We start from the raw sequence: 18,921 nt of genomic DNA on the forward strand, positions 1-18,921 counted from the left end.
CGAGAGTTTTTACAAATCTGCGTTCGCGTTTAGAGAAGTGCCGTCTCCGAGAGGGCCGTCATTTAGATGACGTTATTTCATTTCATATCTTTTGTTTCAACAATACCTTATCATCGGCTTCCTGGTTAGTGATCGGTAAAGTAGAGGCCGTTCTAAGTTTGAGTAACTTTCTAGTTGTGACATACTCCGGTGTAGAAGCCTCCCTCATATGTAAACTCCTGGTTATTTGATATGGCAAATTTAGCTTTACGTTCATCGATGGATCGGTATTCTTTCTTCTAGTGTATCGCACAGTCACCGATGTTTTTGCTCAACAATCATTCGATTTATTAACAAATGCATTTCTGCTTATTAGACGGTTTCAGTTTCACAATTGTCTTCAGTTTGTAAAGTTCTAGATAATTAACTGATTCAAAAAGTTCAACTTCAAATAGAAAGTTCAACTTTCAAATGCTATTCATTACAAAATTGGAATCGTTCTCTCGATTGTAAAATTCCGTAGTTGTTCTGAGAACAAAGAACTTTTTTAGATTGAAATGTACTATAAAGATTATATTGATTGATAACTGGTATTTCCTTCTCGAGTAAGTGCCTCAAGTGCTATGAAACGTTAAGTTTTAATTCAATTTTAGTACTTTATCAAACATAAAAATCTCTTAATTATGACAACAGTTCTAAATCATCAAACTTTGGGATTAATTTTTGTTCACATTTCACTTCTAATTTATCTGCTGCATGACTGCAACGGTCCCGTTTTATATACTATAATCACATTCTAGATCTTTCGGTTTCTGGAAATCTCTAGTTTGTCTTGAGCATACAAAAAGGCTCACAGAAAGATAATTTCTACAACATATTAGAACAAAATTGGTTTAACGTTGTAGAAAGAGTGTAAAATTTTATAAAGTTATAAATATAGAGATAGAGAGACTGTTTTTGAAAGGAAAAAGGACATGATTATGTAGAATAAGGTTAACTTATCTCCCTTCGCAGGACTTGTTAATTGTTAACAGAGAGATCATATCGTATACACGATGTGGAAAATTATTGTAAATGTTGACAGTCAAAGTAAATATTCATAAAAAATAGTAAAAATATCCCGTTACCGAAAAAGTTGCATTATAGAAGTCGTCTATGTTAAATCTTCACATACTTTTCACCATCGAAGATGTTCAATATGGAAAAACCATCGTAATCATCATCGGCACTGGAAAGGATCTTCAATTTTGCTCAGTGGTCTTTGTCTAATGGTATTTTAGATTTCCTCTGAGGTTTGGAACCTTTTTAAATTTAATTAGAGCCCTTTTACTGCTTTATTTGTCTCCTCAGCTTTATTTGAAATTAGTAATGTATTGTATACAAATCCTTATTTATAATGTTTTTTCAAAACCACAATAATATGAAGATCATAAATTTCGCAATGGTCCTACAACTTTCCAGATAAGTCTATTTTTTTTTTGACCTTTTGGTTCATTTCGCTCTAAATTCCCAACAAGACGTATTCAAAAATACTTAATTACTTTAGAGAAAAATTAATGATCTCTTTCTCAAAATAATTATATTTTCTTTATGAAAATAACATTAAATCTTTTTCTAAAACTTTGCATTAAACTGTTGATTTAGTTTTGATGAATCCTGAAAGGGTTGAAGTCACTCAGTTTTATTTCACTCATTTATCATTCTGAAGCTATACGAGGTCTGGTTATTAAATAACGAGACTGCGCGCCTAGAGGGCGCCCTAGATAGCTGGGTTAAAAACGAGTAGTGCGTTGGGTACTTGTCTATACACTTCCCAAAACACGTTTCCGTCACTAATATAGTATTTAAGCAGTAGAGGTTTGAAACTAAGATGTTTTTTATTGTGCAGAAAAACAGGAGAAACGTACCAATCTCAAATATCTCGTTAAATTGAAAAAAAACTCCGACTGAGTGCTGTAAATTGTTGCATGATGCCTATGGGGACGATTCTCTATCTCGTGCGCGTATTTTTGAGTGGTGTTGATTATTTTTTTCGACATTAACGGTATCGTGATGACTGAATGGGTTCCAGAGGGTCAGACTGTCAACTAAACTTGCTATTTGTCAGTTTTGGTAACACTGCGAGAACGAATTCGTGAAAAATTTCCCGAGTTCTGGGAGAACATCTCATGAATTTTGCACCAGGACCAGTAAGCGCATTCCAGTGCTCAAACACTCGCCGTACTAACCAGATTTGGCAACGTGCGACTTTTTTTTGTTTCTGAAGATAAAATCTGCTTTGAAAGGGACCCGATTTGAGTCGATTGAAGCGGTAAACCAGAGCTCCTAAAGGCACTCACCAAAGAAGTCTCTTTATTTATTAGCCAGACCTCGTAATTCACAATTATTGGAAGAGGTAAAAAGAAAATTGAAAAAAATGGTGAAGAAAGTAGCGAGACAATCTTTTGGTCATTCATTGATATCAATAAAGGAAACACAAAAATTTTGGAACGATATATAATTTTATTTTTCTCCTTTTAGCTCCAAAAACTTTTACCAGCGACGTTTTTATAATAAAAATCGTTAAACTCCTCAAAATAACCATTAACTGCTAACTTCACCTCTTCATTTTTGGAAAATCTTTAACCACCGAACCATTTTGTCGAGCCTACGGACAGAAAATAATCCGAGAGGGCTAAATCTGGCGAATAGGGTACATGAGGTAGTGAATATTTTCAGAATAATGTAAAACCTTGTTCACTTGAACTTGGAATTGGAACAAATAAGTAAAATACACTAGACCTCAGCTTTCGGGTAATAATAATAATAGATCTTGCGAAATGTAGAAGCGCTTCACTGTATTGAAAGTAGATGTCTCTATTTATGATATTAGTATGCACGGGATTCTAAGTATTGAGAGTTCTATTAAACTGATTGTTTAATTAACTAATGAATATTCCGTCACTTTATTTTGAGCATTGGAACAAAGTGAAGAATAATTTCCATAACTCAAATAATTCACAGATATATTTCACAGATTAGTATTGAATTTTCATTTCAATTTAATTGCTCTTATATACTAGTTAGAGAAATGGAAACAAGACACTGAACAGAATTCAGTATTTCCTTTCCGCCAGACACTATACGACTCTATACTCCAGCCCTAATTCAAAATAATTACTCTAATTACTGAGTCCTGAACAAAAACGCAACAACAATGTCAAGTTGATTCTAACAAACAATGACGGTTATTACATTATAGAAACCAACGATTTTTCCACAAGACTTCATTCTTGTGTTTTTTTTTTATGATAAAAATGAAAAAATCCGTAGATATTGCCATCCATTTGTCAGTTTTAGTATCAAGAGCTTGGAAATTAATCTATGAGAAAAATGAAAATCAGATAAAGTTGAACACTTCTAACCTAACATAACCTAACCAACTATATACTTGAGAAAATTGATGTGCTGTCAGCGATGAATTGGATCCACAAGCAATCCACGGATCCTCAAGACCGTCTAGTGATTAATTCCAAATAAGTCTTACCTCCGGCTTACTAAGAGATGGAAAAAAATGTTTCATACTTGTTTGCCAGTCGGAACTTTCAAGTCTGAACAGTCTTCGTTTGTAAACTGGCACACCTAAAGGTATAGAGATATTTATTCGAGGTTGTAAGCGTTTGCAAGCGCTTATCTGCAGGTACCAGCAACTCAGCAAACATCGCTGGTTGCTGCTATAACAACCGGGAAGTTTTGGCCAGCTTCTCCAGGTGTTTGTTAAGAATGTAATGAGTGATTGGTAAATCTACGTCGAAAGGAACGACTGAATTGACCCTTCTATCAACCACCACGATCTGTTATTCGTCACTTATCGGTTATAATGGATCCATCGTGGTACAGCCGGTCTCGAGAATCTTCTGCGGCTGGTGTTTTAAAACAAAGGCGTTTTATCTTTGAAAAACATATTTTAGAAACTGCTGGATATTCAATTTTTCCACTTAAACGAATGTAAAATAGATTCCTAGCGACCAAAAGGAGTGAAATCACTGAGAATTCCAATTATAATAAGTTGCAGCAACCTATAGCTTGATTCTCTTGAAAACAGATTAATTATTTTTAATAAATAGTGTATTTGAATTATAAATTGATGTAATCGGTTAAAATAGTGATATAAGTTAATTTCTAATAGATTTGATTCGTATCTGATTTCTTTTTTACAAGGTTCTTTCAGTTAGATGAAGGTTAGATTGACTGACAACATTTCGAATCATTATTTTGTCAATTATTTCAAATTTGTTTTTCAAAAGATATCAAAAAATCAGTTTTCGAATATTACATTGAATCGTAGTAAAATAGAAACTAGATTTCAATATAATCCGCTCGTTTTTATTATAAAGAATATTGAATTCAAGCTACTTTGCACTTCATGTTGCAGTTATTGCTGGAGTCGTTTTTAATAAAAGGCGCCGTATTCCCATTATGAATTATTCTTATATTTTTTATTGCAATTCAAATAGGATTCATCTCTATTCATAACATCTCAATTCACCTCTGTAAATTACGTTGATTTTTTATATTTCTAATATAGTTTAATTTGAATTTGGAGTTCGCGCAAATCCTATTATAAAATATATTTCTTCTACCTATTGGAAATTGATTAAGCAATAACTGAATACGTTTTTCCTAGCTTTGAAACGTCATATTAGTTCAGGTATTCTACATAATTCGTTTGGATGAATTGTTGGTTCAAGAATGATGTTTGAAAGTAAAATTACACTTGGTTGTCTTCAGAAATAAAAGTTGTATCAGTACTAATCTTTATGTCTTCAGAATCCCTTCAGTTTTTTACCTTTCCGCATGACCCATTTGAATTGCTGATTCAAGAATTCTCTTTGACGTATAACAAGGTCTTTTTTACATATAAGCTTACATAATTTACCAATGAATTTTCTTCACCTGTTGCATCATCACTACTCTGTCTTCCGAGCAATTTTTTTTGCTGTACACTCCAATTGACACTACCAATTTAAATCAGCAAATAAGTCTCTAGAATCTTCCTCGATTTTCACTTTCCCTTCATTTATTTTATCGATAATCATGAACAAGCACACAGATATACCAAAACAACTACAAAATTGAATGGATTTTACTCGTTTTTTGAGTCGAAAAATAGTTATTTGAACGTGCAGGATGCAGACAAAACATCAAATGATACATAACCAGCATTTAGATCCAACAAGTGAACGCAAGATTGTAACTAAGTTGGAAATCTTGTTTATACTGTCCGACGCGCGTTTCGACAACCGAGTTATCGTCTTCAGATACTGAAGGTAAGCAATTCACCTTCAGTCTCTGAAGACGATAACTTGGTTATCGAAACGCGCGTTCAATAGTGTGATTTTGGGTGTTGGTGTAGTGGTTGTGTAAACAGTGTGTTCATAGCGCAAGATTAGATATCGATTTTGAGACAACTACGTTGTAAAACAATGGAAAATATGGGAAATAATGAGGAATTGGAACGTTTATAAATGATTGATGAACATAGTTGAAAAAATAAGTAAGAAAACAGTGAATATAGTACGAGATAACGAATAGATAGAAAGTAATTTAGTATTTGGAACTTTAAGACCTTGATCCTTTGCCTGTTTAATTAGTTTAGCACTGATAATATTAGTGGGGTGTTTTCTTTTAACCAGTCAGCTTGTACAAAAGTACTTAGTCACCAATATTTCCAAGAAAAGTGTGCAAAATAGTTTATTTATATATACCAACAATTGCTAGTTGAATAAATAAAAGAGGAAAAAATAGAATTCAGTCATACGATGCAGCATTCTAATAATCTTTGATCCTTCCTAATGTATAAAGTTAGGATCTATTTAACGGAAAACATTCTAGTGATAAAAACAGTTCTACAAATATATTTTTTATTATTATTAAACTGGAAACTTGAATGCATACAAGTAAATATACAATTTTTCGTAGCGAGACTATATTCAATCAAATCAAATGCATTTATTGGTATCTTAAGGTACCTCGAGTAGGCTTTTAACCACAAAAACATCTACGCTTCCACCAATTTGCAAAAAAAAGCTTCCTATATAAAATTTTTCTCTTCGAAAGCGAATTTATTCCTTTATATTAAGAAACAGTGTATATGACGTTGGAAACAGCTCAAATTCCATTTTTTCAACACAAGGAATATTAAAATTTGGAATGCCAAAGTTTCATCAAATTGTTACCTTCTTTTTTATTCACAGTAAGCGGTTTCAGTATGACTTTTATATGGAATCAAGTTTATTGCTTTGTTCGTAGCAGTTTCTCGATAGTTCCCCATTCCTAATCTCTCTTAATCTTCTCTTTATGTTTCTATTCAGTTGCTCCGTGGACATTCGTCTCTTTTTCCCTTAATAAAGATCTTTTCGCTCTTCGAACTTCAAACATTATGGTTATAAGCTCCATCGAAACCAGTCTACTTGGTCTAACCACAAAAACCAACTCATCTTGACTATACAGCGCTTAGATTAATCTCTGCTCTCAATTTTCTGCATTCTTTTTGCTTCGGAAATCTTTTTTAGTACTTTTCTCTTCCAAATGTTCATTTTGTTCTCTTTTTTCTTTGTGCATGGTCCAGCATTCACTGCCATACATCACCGTTGGTTGTATCTTGTAAATGTGGAACTTGGCGCCTTTTGATCTTCAAAATCCTTCCTCTTCCTTTTCACCAATTTACCTTGTTTCGCCTCTTTCGTTTGTCACTGTCATTCATAGGTATTCGAAGTCTTGGACTTTATCAACTCCTCGTTTTATTTTCTCTGGTTCCTTTTTAGTTCTAAGTACCACAACATCTTCGTAGGCAAGGATTTGTGTATTGTTGTTGTAAGTAAATTATCCCCGGGTTCAGGATAATGATAATGATCTCAGGATCATTTTTAGAAAATGGTAGAGCCCTGGTGATTGTTTTAAGCCTATTTTTTGAACAAAAATATTGTATATATGGGATTGTTGCTTTCAAGCGCCGAGCTTTAAATTTCCTGGATTGAGGAAACTGCTATTGAGGAAATTGAATATTGAAGTCTCAGTGGTAGGACTTTGAGCATTTCTAGATGGTATTCAAATTGCTTTTTGATGTAGTTGACTTATATTTCTAATAGTGTCTAAAATAATTTCATTTTAATTCGTAATAAAAAAACTATTGCGGAATATGAAATTGAAACGAGAAATAAATTTATATTGCGATTTCGAGTGCCCATAAACGTTCCCGTGTTTCCTATCGAACGGAGCTTAAACTTGGATTAAATTGGATCCGTAGGTAATTGGAAATCTGAGCTGCAGTTGTCGTAAATTTCAGTTTTGGAAATATATTGTAGACAGTCGAAGTTATTTTGGGCTCAATAACGAATTACTAGATGTGAAATAAGTTTGATGAACATAAAAAAAAATCAACAACTTGACTTTCCCCATTTTATTCAATTCGATAATTTTCCACTGGTTTTGATCGGTAAGATATTTCTGTGTAACCTAGGAAAGGTTTCCGCGAGTTTAGGGGTTGAACTGCGTTGAAATTTTGAAAATTCTCGACGTTTCGGATCCCATTTTGGAACCAGCATCAATGGGTGGATATTTATTCGTTTATTGGTGCTATCCAGTAAAAAATTAACAATTTTCAAATCCAATATCTGATTCTCGTGATGCTAAACGATGTTAGTGACAGTTATTTTTCAATAAAACGCCGATGTCGGACCTTATTACTCCTTTGATTAGAAGCTGGAGTTTGAATACTTTATTAATAATTCAAATTGAGTTTATTGTTATGAGGAAACTTTTGTAAGAAACTGATACTCACTTTTGTAAACTGATGAGGTCTGTTACTTTATGCACAAAAGAAGCGCGAAACGAAAAAAAAAGTCGTACACTTTTTTCTCATTAGCTTTCGAAAACTCAAACTGGATTAAAAAGTTTAAAGACTAATGAGAGAAAAGAAGATTTTTAGCTTTAAAATTCACATCCGTCCACAAATATTTGGACTGAATTGTGTTATTGCAATTTTAAATAAAACTTTCGTTTACGTTCGACGAAGTTTAAAGTTGAATTTAGATTTTGATTAGAGATTGATTTAGAAACTTAGTGAAGTATAAACATGAAGTCATTTATCAATCGTGATGTTTTTTATTATTATTATTTCTTCATGTCTTTGCCTATTCCTTTTCGTCATATTTACAGTATGGTATATTAAACTTACTCTATTTGCTAACTTTATGTCAATTTCCTAATATTGTCTCCTACATCTTCATCCTTAGCACTTTAAATTCTGATATCTCTATTATTTTTTGATAGATTTCTATTTGCTTGTTTGCTTAGACTAAAACCAGTCCTACTACTTTCAAAACAGACCCTGTATGTCACACATGAGACGTTTCATCTATTTAGTTTTTGGGAAAACTTAATTTTTCGTACTGATAACATTTTATCTATCTCTAATTGTACCAAAATCAGTAACGGATTACGATTGAAATAGTATTGGATTCTTGCCACAACATAATTTATCATTTCTCTCAATTTATCCCATGTATCACAAACTGTGATAATAGACATTTTGTTTTATTCGATTATATTCGTTATTTTTTATACTTTTAACATTTGTTACTTTTCTCTACCAACGAAATTCTAACCTCATTTCACCTATTGCCAAACGAATTCTCTAACCTGATTATCTCTTCCGGTTCTGATCAAATAAATCAATTCCGGCCGGTATTGAGTAGATAATCAGTTTAAACCTTTCCATTATTCCTGTGTGTGTGTGTTTTCATTTTTCTATTTGTTCGAATATTATGTACAAACAAAATAAACCGATTTGGTAATAATGATGATCCGTTTTGTTTTTGTTACATAACATTATAATTTTTGTATACGGTTTCCATACCTTGAAGATCCTTCTCAGAGTATTTACGAGGGTTGTCATAGAAGATTTCGACTTCAATCTGAAGATGTCAGCACTATCAATATAAAAGAAACCTGCCCCGAAAAAGGTTTAATCTTTTGGAAAAGAGATGGCGACGGTTTTTAGGATAATTGGGGAGATTGTGTCTGATTACCTTTGATTAAAGTTTCGTACCCTACTAGAAATTTACAGTTTGAAAATGAGTAAATACCGCTTTTGGATAGGATACATTCAATACTAGAGGAATGCTAAAAGAAAATCTGTAAAAAGTGTGTACAAAAAGAACAAAAAAATCTTATAGACCTATGGTACTATAAACTTCTTAACTAGACTAAACAGTAGGACTTACTGCAAGGACTTTTGTCTACTCCTTCCGTGAGCACAGTTATCCTATTCTAGAAAGTTCATTACTTTACAGATTCAACTATTGGCTCGGTACTCATCAGTGGTCAACATTTTGTCCGAGTCTTTATTCAACTAATGGCTCACTACTGTACAATGCGAAAAAAATGCACAATCATTTGCCAAGTGAAATCAAATCTATAACATTCATTCACATCGTTGAACTTTTCTTTATTTGTTATTCAAAATCTCTCGTCTACAAATTATAAGCAAGCTCTGTTGTAGGTTAATACATTATGTATCGAAGAAAAAACTTTATGCTACCTAAAATCTCAGAATGACGCTTATATGTTATCAAAGCTTTTCTTTTCGATGCACCTGAGAAAGATCCTTTTGTATTACAGGAAACCGCGGGCTGGAAGCGCCGTACGCCGTTCTGGTATTCATACACGGGGAAAGTTTTGAATGGGGGGCGGGTCATCCCTACGACGGTAGTGTTCTAGCCTCTTATGGACACGTTATTGTGGTAACTCTCAACTTCAGACTTGGAGTATTAGGTAAGTACGCAGCTTCATTTTACTTTGTTGTCTTTGTACTATATTTTGATATTTTTTATAATAGTGACTATCATGAACAAACTTGATTATTAGTTCTTGGAAATTCTTCTAGTTCAAATTGTGAAGTGTTTGAAGGCTTTAAATCGATCGATGAAGCGATTATTTATTCTTAAATCTTGAATTATTAAGGTAGTTTTCAAAAGATAATGAGTTGTAGATACAATTCAAAAAAACATAAAAACTGGGAAAAGATGCTACAAAGAGACAATATAACTGCTGAAATAATGAAATATATGAATTAAAAGGGGATGAGGGAGTTAATAGAAATGCTAAACGACATGATTCAGCAGGAAAAAATACCTGGGAGATTGGAACCTAGAAATTATAGTATCTATATGTATAATTGGCAAAAAAAGAAATTGTAAAAACTACTGACAAAAAAAATGACTAAAATAATAAACAAAAATTAATGAAATAAGGTCGAAGACAATTCAGAGATACCAACAATGTACTTTTAGAAGTGGAAGAAGCACAATTCATTTATATTTTATAGATTTGGAAAGAGCTTTTGACCAAATAAGGATAATTTGATAATAGTAGGTAGAAGTTAATCGAATTATTCTTGGGAATGAATTAAAGGTCACCCAACTTCAAAAATCTATGTTCTTACTATGATTAATTCAATTTAAACTCTTGGTATTTTTCATAAAACTTTGTCGTTTCCAAGGAAAAATCAAATAACCAAAGATATGTTTTCAACGATGTAATTTCAAAAAAAAAACTTGTTAAGAGTTGGCTTTGAATTAATACGTTGAATTTGCAATTTGCAATTCAAATCACAAACTCAAGCAGCTCTTCAAAACACTCGACGTAGATCAGAAGGACATTCGATGGATTCAAAACTCTATGGCACCAAACAGCATAAGTGAAAATTGATAATAACATGTTCAATATCATAAAAAGAGTTTTTAGGAGATTCCGGAGGATCTGACTATATCATATATGTTTTCAACGATGTAATTTTTAAACATTCCAGCACAACATTCAACGTGAAACCCGTAGAAAAAGTAATCTACGATTGAGATTCATCAAATGCTAAGTGTGGTCGGTGCTTCTCTGCGATATGAAAGATTGGACATTGCAGAAGGATGGAATTGATGAAAAAGAGATTTTCAAAATGTGGATATATGTCCTGAACAGCTTGCCTAACAAATGAAGACGTGTTAACAAATTATAGGAATTATTAAAAAAAAAGCAAACGGCATACTTAGTACGTATGATTCGAAATACAAAGTATCTTTTCCTACAACTGTTAATTAACGGCTAGATCGAAGACCGAAGAGGGATCAGAAGAAGAAAAATGTCGTGTTTGCGAAATATCAGGCAATCGACTGAAGGAATAATTGAAAATGTTGTCGGAAACATCCATAAATTGTCTTAGGGTTTTGTGAAGAAAACTGTGAAAAAAACGTGGAAAAACAGAAGGAGGTTTCCTAATCACGTGGTTCCTGATAAATGTTGTCTTAAGCTGTAGACGGATTCGAGAAAGAAGCTGCTAGACAAAGAGGATAAAATAGGAAGGAATAAAACAGCAGAAGGAAGAAATGCACGGAGAAGAAATATATGTCATGATATATTGAAAGTTTCCTCAATGAATATATCTATATGTAGACATTGAAGATTGATATAGAGTCTAAGTATTTCCTTTAAACTAATTATGATATCAAAGCAAAGATGCTAAATATCATCAAGAATATTAGAATTTATATTTAATTAGAATCGTTAAAAAAATTCTGTGGCTAATGGAGTTGCTTCAAAGTCATCTTCTTCCACGCACAGACATCAAATTATTCGGTGTAATTTTTTTTTATTTATCGCCATCTCGCTGCCTAAAATAATAATTACAGAAATTTCATTGAAAAATGCCAAATACTGAATTTGTTCTCTTTTGCAAAAATCAATTAAACTCGTGTAATAATTAGTTTTTAATTTCCAAGTAAACGACTGACTGGCTTTCAATATCGAAGAACGAACGTTTTATTAATTGCAGTCTACGGGGGGTGGCGAAGTTTTAATTTTCTTTGGTAGATCATGCAAGTGATTGCTTCAAGAACAATAAAGATGATTGTTTGATATCGATCAATTATAATAATACTTGTTGACAATTAGTTTATAAGGAAGAAACTTATTCTTTTTCATTGATAATTAACAGTGAATATTTCTATATTCTGTAATCAGTTACAATCTTTGGTCGGCTAGATTATTTAAGTCTATTATCGAACTCAAATCATTAGATTCCACAATTTTCCAAATTTAAGAACCTAATGTCTAACAAACTCACTTCACTAAATAAAAAGATTTAATTCTCTTTAATATTTTATCTGTTCCTTAAGTATTAAGAAGCTGGATTATCTCAATATTTGTTGAAAATTAGTTTTTCTACTTTATGAACATACAAAATACTACAAAAACTGTTTGCCTTTAGTCTCTGAAGACGATAACTTGGTTATCGAAACGAGTTCAGTCATTGTGTAAATGTGTGTTCAGAAATTCCAACATAGTTAAAATACCACAAAGCAAATTTCGATATTTTTCAAAAACTTTCGTCATTAATAGACTTTTTCTTGTATAACAACTTTATTATCGAAAAAATTGTCGCTTTTTATTGATCCGACATGACGGTTTTCCCTGTACTGAATATTTAAACGGCTGAAACTGTTTAGATGAGTTTATAAAAACGTATGCGGCAACAGCAATGGCTAGGCCCCAAAAAACTTTCAATCAACTCATAAATTTTAATGATTATAATCATTAAGAACGAATTCATAAAAATAAATGCAAACGGCACCCACAATTTCCGAATATATCAAAGTTTTGTATACCTATCTCGAGATTATGCAAAATAATATGGTAGGAAACGGCAAATTTGGTAATTTATGGTGTTATCGAGGCTCTTTTTTATGTCCCAAGAAAGTGTGCCGCGTCGTTATACGCTAAAAGTCCACGAAAAAGAGCTCGGAAAAGAAGTGGATTTTGTCTTTCGACTTTTTAACGGTTTTTCAGACCATTAGCTTAAATTAAAGTTTTCCTTTTAGGTTATTTAAAATACCTTGTGCAACTGAAAATGCCGTGGAAATCAAGGAAATCCTTAACAAGTTATGAAGAAGCACGAATTTTCATTTCTACTTAATATTATAGAAATTTCTCAATTTTTCTTTCAAAATACTGTCCGCTTGAAGATCTATCAACTCCATTTGCAAATGAACCGGTGCCTGCGAAGCTTCAAAATTAAATGGATTGTTGGGATTTCCATTTAATTCATTTTGTAAAAGTCTTCAAAACGATTTTGCACAAGCTGAGAATATTCATTAAATTTCATTTGGTTCACTGTTCACCAAATGATTTTAAATGAGGAATCGAATGAAGTCTAAAAGCTCTAAAAAACATGATTCTTCTTTCAGTGACATATTGCGATCGAGGACCCAGGGGCCGGAAGCGGCCCGCGGGCCGTATCTTTAACATGACTACGATGGACCCATATTAACATAGAATCTTCAGACATATGGTTTAATACCGGAACTTTCTTTCCAGAAGACGAGGGCTTTATGATGGCTATCCAAGATCAAGTTAACACTTAATAACTACAAGAAGAATTTGATTAAAGATCCGAACACTTAATAATAACAGACTTAGTCGATTTATTCATTTTCCTCGAAGTAACCATGTTGAATATTTGCCTGAGACAGTATTTTTATAAAAAAATCTGAAGGAGCAACTCTGCTTGATATCGAAAACTCCAGAAATGAACAACTTGTCGAGCAATGGAGGAATTAAATTCCTGCATGGTGAACGTCGAGGATAAAACAATGGACAAAGACAAGAAAATATATTCAATGAAACTTAAGGATTTTGTTTTCGTTATTATTAGGAAATAAAAATATTCGCTGACTTTTTGTGTCATTCTACCTACCTTTAATCCCTTAAAACAAAGCGAATCTCAATGGTTCAATAAACAGTTATCATTTATCAACTGCCGTCCGTACTACGTCTAACTCCAAGTGGAATCTGGTTCCAGATTTGATGAGTCCTCTTTATCAGAAAAGAGCTGTGGAAGACGTTGAAGAGACTGCTACAGCAGCTAACAGAATCTTGTAAGCAGTTCAAATCAAAAACAATAGAGTCGTGTAAAGAGTATTCAGTATTTGTGTCCGGAAAACATTCCAAAATAATATAAGAATATTGCTTTAATGCCATGGAAGGTGTTGGGGAAGGCAGTTTTCGTGATACATAAGAGTACGATCTTACTCTAAATAATTTCATCTCTTTTTTATGATAATTCGTGTTTTCTGTAACGTATAAATTGACAATCTTATATTGATAATCATCGTTTAGAGCGAATTGGGAACTAAAGTAGAATAAAAACTGCACGCTGTCCAGAATACGGGTAGCGCCTGGTGATTTTGCAAAAACCTAAGCACCTAGAGTTTAATGCAATACAAGATCAGGTTATTTTAACAAAAAGGAGCGCAGGACCTTCAGTATTTGCACCTTAAGCTTATCTGGATCGTGATAACAGACTAGGTAAAATTAAACACTATATGAGAAATATATGAACCGTCTCTTTTATATAACCTCAAAATTTATGTGAAAAATTGAAATAACTAAATTTTTGGTTTTTATCTTTTAAAAAAATCATTTTTTTTTTCAAGAAATTTACTGCAAATTTACCTTTTTATGTCTCAGATATACTGTGATAAAGCTTCTTGATTTTCAATCGAAAATTATCCCACCAAAATATTGGCTTTTTCAAAAAGTCGGTGTAGTTTTTGTTTGTTGAAATATCTATTTTCTGATCGTGTGAAAAAATCTCACCATCAAACAAATTTTTTTCAGAAAACGTAAAAAAATTCTAAGAAAAACTCAAAATTTACCATTACCAGATAAAAAAAAATGCCAAATAATATACCTGACTCAGTTCTCACGATCAAGAAGAAAAAAAAGATGTTTTTCGTAGTTTTTGCGGTTCTAATAGTAAATGTATGTTACATATTTGTGTTCATTAGCAGCACATGTTTACCATGAAGGATATAATATGAATAATGAATCTGTCAAAGTTTTGACAACTGAAAAAAACTACAAAAAAACGTTTATTTTTAAATGATCAATGCATTAATAAGAAAACTGTGTAATCTACGCCGCGGAGTGCCAATTAACCTCACCTAACCTATAAAATTAAGCTTGACTAATGACGACCTAGCCTATAAATCCATAATCGAACAAATAAATATTCAGCTCCATCCATAAGGACCTAGCCCATTAAAATTGATTGTCGTTTATTCATAACGCCCTAACCTATTCTAACCTATAAGAATTTAATGTCATCATTTAACGAATGAAAATTAACGATTTCTATAACCTTGAATATTGATTTTTGACATCGATGAATTAGATATTTTTTAAAAGTAACGACGATTTGTTTTCTACATATTTTTATAACATACTTGAACATAATTTCAGTCCCAGACGATGAATAGATAATTAGAAACGCGGAAATATATTAGAAGTAGTACACTTTGGTGTTTATTTTTGCCACATTCCCACTTATATACACTAAAAAACGTTGAGAGAGAACTTAACGACAATTCACATAGAAGAAATACAAACAAATTCAAAAATTTGTGATATTGGGCACATGTGAAAATTAATTTTGCTCTAAAATAGGATCATTTCGTCACTCATGGATCTATAATAATAAATACAGTTAATTGTGGTCTTAAAATTTTAGAATATGTAAAATAAGGAGGAAACGCTTTCGATTATGGATCGAGATAAAAAAGAAGTTGTAAGTCAGTTCACTTATTAATTAATTTTTGCGTTTTTTTTTATATTTATTCCCGGCTAAACCGATGATCGATAAGTGGAAATTACAGTAGGAGCACAATTAATGCGCCGACATTACCGAGACCAAATTATATTTCAATTTATGAGCAAACCGAAACGGAATGGAATTCTCTCGCGTCTTAGCGAAACCGTTTTATTTAATGTTTACCCGCAAGCGTGGATTAATTCCGTACCCTTCAGAAATCGTGTTATAATTCACAATCCGCTATTTTAAGTAAGAACTCAAATATCTTCATGTTAATCTGTATTTAGAGGCTCTATTAGAAATTGAAGACATTTTCAAACAAAAACAAACATATTTAGAAACCCTAAATTTTTGTTTTATCCATGGAAAACTCAGGCGTACTTCTTCCAAGTTTTCCAATCGTAAGCATGATCAAGCAGCTAAATAGGCAACTGAATAAAAGGATATTGAATTATGTTCAATGGAAAATCGAATCTTTTCAGTACCAAAAGTGGATTGAACGTTATACAGATCAAACCATTGGTTGCTTCAGTTTGCTTCTAGTTGATGATAGTAGATATGAATGATAAAACAGAAGAGAAAAGAAAGAGAATATGACAATTTATAAAATTGTTTCATGAGGTGATCAGTTCGGTCAATCAACTGACATTGTAGTCTATCAAATGAGACCTTGAGCGTTAGCAAGCTACGTACGAGGAAAATAGGGGATAATAATTGACCACAGAAATCTAAGACCGGTGAAAATAGACGGATTAGTATATGCAGACGATGAAATCATCGTAGCAGATATATTTGAGAATAAAGAAAAAAGTAGACGTGGATAAACATAAAAGAAAACTTGAGAATGGAAGTACACACAAAGACATGTAAATAGTGAATCAAAAAACAAAGCAGAAGAACAATTAATAGATAGTGAACGAAGTCAGGAAAATCCAGAGGAAACGAGGTTGGATAAGATAAACAAAAAAGGTAATTGAAGAAAAGCTCGAATAGGATATGAATAGGATAGAGAGAAACACCATAAAATATGATCAGAAGAGTGAAAGAAAAAAGAAAGGCAAAGACTAAGAGGAAGATTCAAGAAACTTGGCTACAACAAGTAGCATAGGAAGCTTGAAGACGACACTAAATTAGAAGAATGAAGTAGCAAATGATTGGAAAAAGTGGAGAAAATTAATAAAAGGAGAATAAACACTAAAATTCCACTACTTTGACGCTCTAAAGGTCTGTTAAATGAAAAAAGTAGTTTAATGAATCTACCATTACTGTTGATATCATCAAAATTAATTAACATACATTGAAAAGTGAGGAAATTCCTCGTCGTTAGTTTTCAAATTCGAAAAAATTGTATAGATGATAGACACATATTTTGTGGTCACGATTAGTTCAAAATTATGCTTTAAATTTGAAATATGGGACACAAATATCATCCCCAGAGATAAACTAATAACTAAATTCGTCATTACCCAGATTACGAATGCAACGATAATTTTTTGTCGGTTGTGTTAGTAAAACTGTGTATGATAATTGAGTTACTGTGTTTTGATAACCAAGTGATCGTCTTCAGAGACTGAAGGTAAACGGTCTAGTGTCTGGTGCTACCATTGCATCAAGCTTGATATAACTGTTGTCGTTTTTTCAAATTAAAAGCTTCAGTACTAAGATTGCACGCACGTTTTTTACGCTTCTCTAACCTGAGAAGACAATGCTACGTTTTAACTACTCTACTTTATGGTGACGAGAGAGCTTGACTTTGAAGGTCTCCAGCATGCGTAAGGTGGAAACTTTTGAAATGTGCTTAACCAACGACGAGGTACTAAGACGAATGAACAGAGAACGAGAACTATTAACCATTGTAAAAAGAAGGAATGTTTCCTACTGCGGCCACATTTTTAGAAATCAAAAATATGCCTTGTTACAGCTGATTATAGAAGGGAAGATAGAAGGCACGCGCGGCCTGGATAGAAAAAGATTTTCATGGTTGAAAAACCTTCGAGATTGGTTTCATGTACGTGATGTCTTAAATCTAATACGCGTGACTGATGATCGTGAGGAATTCCAAAGAATGATTGCTAAGTTTTATTAGAATGAAGCAGGCACTGAAAGAAGAAGGAATCTGACTACAAAAGCTACAGTCGAGCTCAAAATGAAATATGAAAGCGAATAGAGGCATATGTTCCAGATGAAACCGAAGAGTCTCAGTTGAAATGATTTTGACCAACGGTTATGAATCAAAAGATTACTCCTCCACTCCTAGATAATGAAAATATAAGAAAAGGTACTTGAGTACATGAAGCTCAAGGATTTGGTAAACACTCTGATGTGGATTATAATACAAAAAGAGTTTTGAGCGATATCAACAATTGGTTTAATTTAGATAACAGAGTTCAGGAGACACTGCTCATTGGTTGGATCCTATAAATTTTGAAGAAACGCAAACTAGATGAATCATCCCCATTCCAAAAATTATGTCGTTTTGTTCAGGAAAAATTCCGGAGGCTATGAAAAATGCTGCTTGTTTTTAAACGTCGACTGTAGGGCTTAAATCCAGTCACGTCGAGACTAACTAGTCAAAGAAATATCCAGATACTTCGAAGGCATTTAGTACACATCTATTATATAAACCTTCAATAAATATTAAAGAAAACTCATCAAGGTATTAAGATTAATTATTATCAACGAACGAGTGATAAAATGTAAAATTTGAAATCTATAAATTAAATCAGAATATAATAAATTAGATATTTTCATTACCTAAAGCAACTTTTTTCAATAGCAATGTTTTCAGTAACTTCTTATAGTCCTTAAAGTAAAAATAGATAGAATATATTATAGTTTGTTTGGTGATAATTATCCCGAACGTTAAATTAATCATTTATCAAAACCGATTATTGAAAATCCTTCATATTATGCAATTAATTTTATCGTAAAAAATATTTTTTGGCGCATAGATTGAAAGTAGAACTAAATACTTTTGAAGTTATCGATGTGATATACATATACTTCCAAACCGTTCAAAAATTTAGTACTTGGAAAGTTTGGGTTACCCACCACCGAGCCGTTATAAATTTCAATCTAAATTCACGCAAATTCTATTTGAGAGGCGTCCGTCTTAAATTCAAATTCATCATGGCTTTAAAAGTTGTAGCGTAGAAAGTCGTATGTGGCGAATTTAAAAATAAATTGTTCGCCATCTTATCTCAATATTGTAGACGTCATTTTCTCTCGCAATCGAGAAAATTAGAAAGCTTTAATGTGAC

The 18,921-nt window shown here is 32.5% G+C and overlaps 1 protein-coding gene across 3 annotated transcripts in view; it reads left to right on the forward strand.

Annotated features, from left to right (window-relative positions):
• The window catches only part of LOC130897737 (neuroligin-4, X-linked-like), a 245,898-nt gene that overhangs the window by 167,469 nt on the left and 59,508 nt on the right, over positions 1-18,921 (forward strand). For all 3 annotated transcript variants that reach the window (XM_057806607.1, XM_057806609.1, XM_057806608.1), the window contains one exon: positions 9,643-9,795. In XM_057806607.1, the coding sequence (XP_057662590.1) occupies positions 9,643-9,795 (153 nt within the window). The remainder of the gene's footprint in view (positions 1-9,642; positions 9,796-18,921) is intronic.

Source organism: Diorhabda carinulata, chromosome 9, assembly GCF_026250575.1.
Source record: "Diorhabda carinulata isolate Delta chromosome 9, icDioCari1.1, whole genome shotgun sequence".
NCBI lineage: Eukaryota > Metazoa > Arthropoda > Insecta > Coleoptera > Chrysomelidae > Diorhabda > Diorhabda carinulata.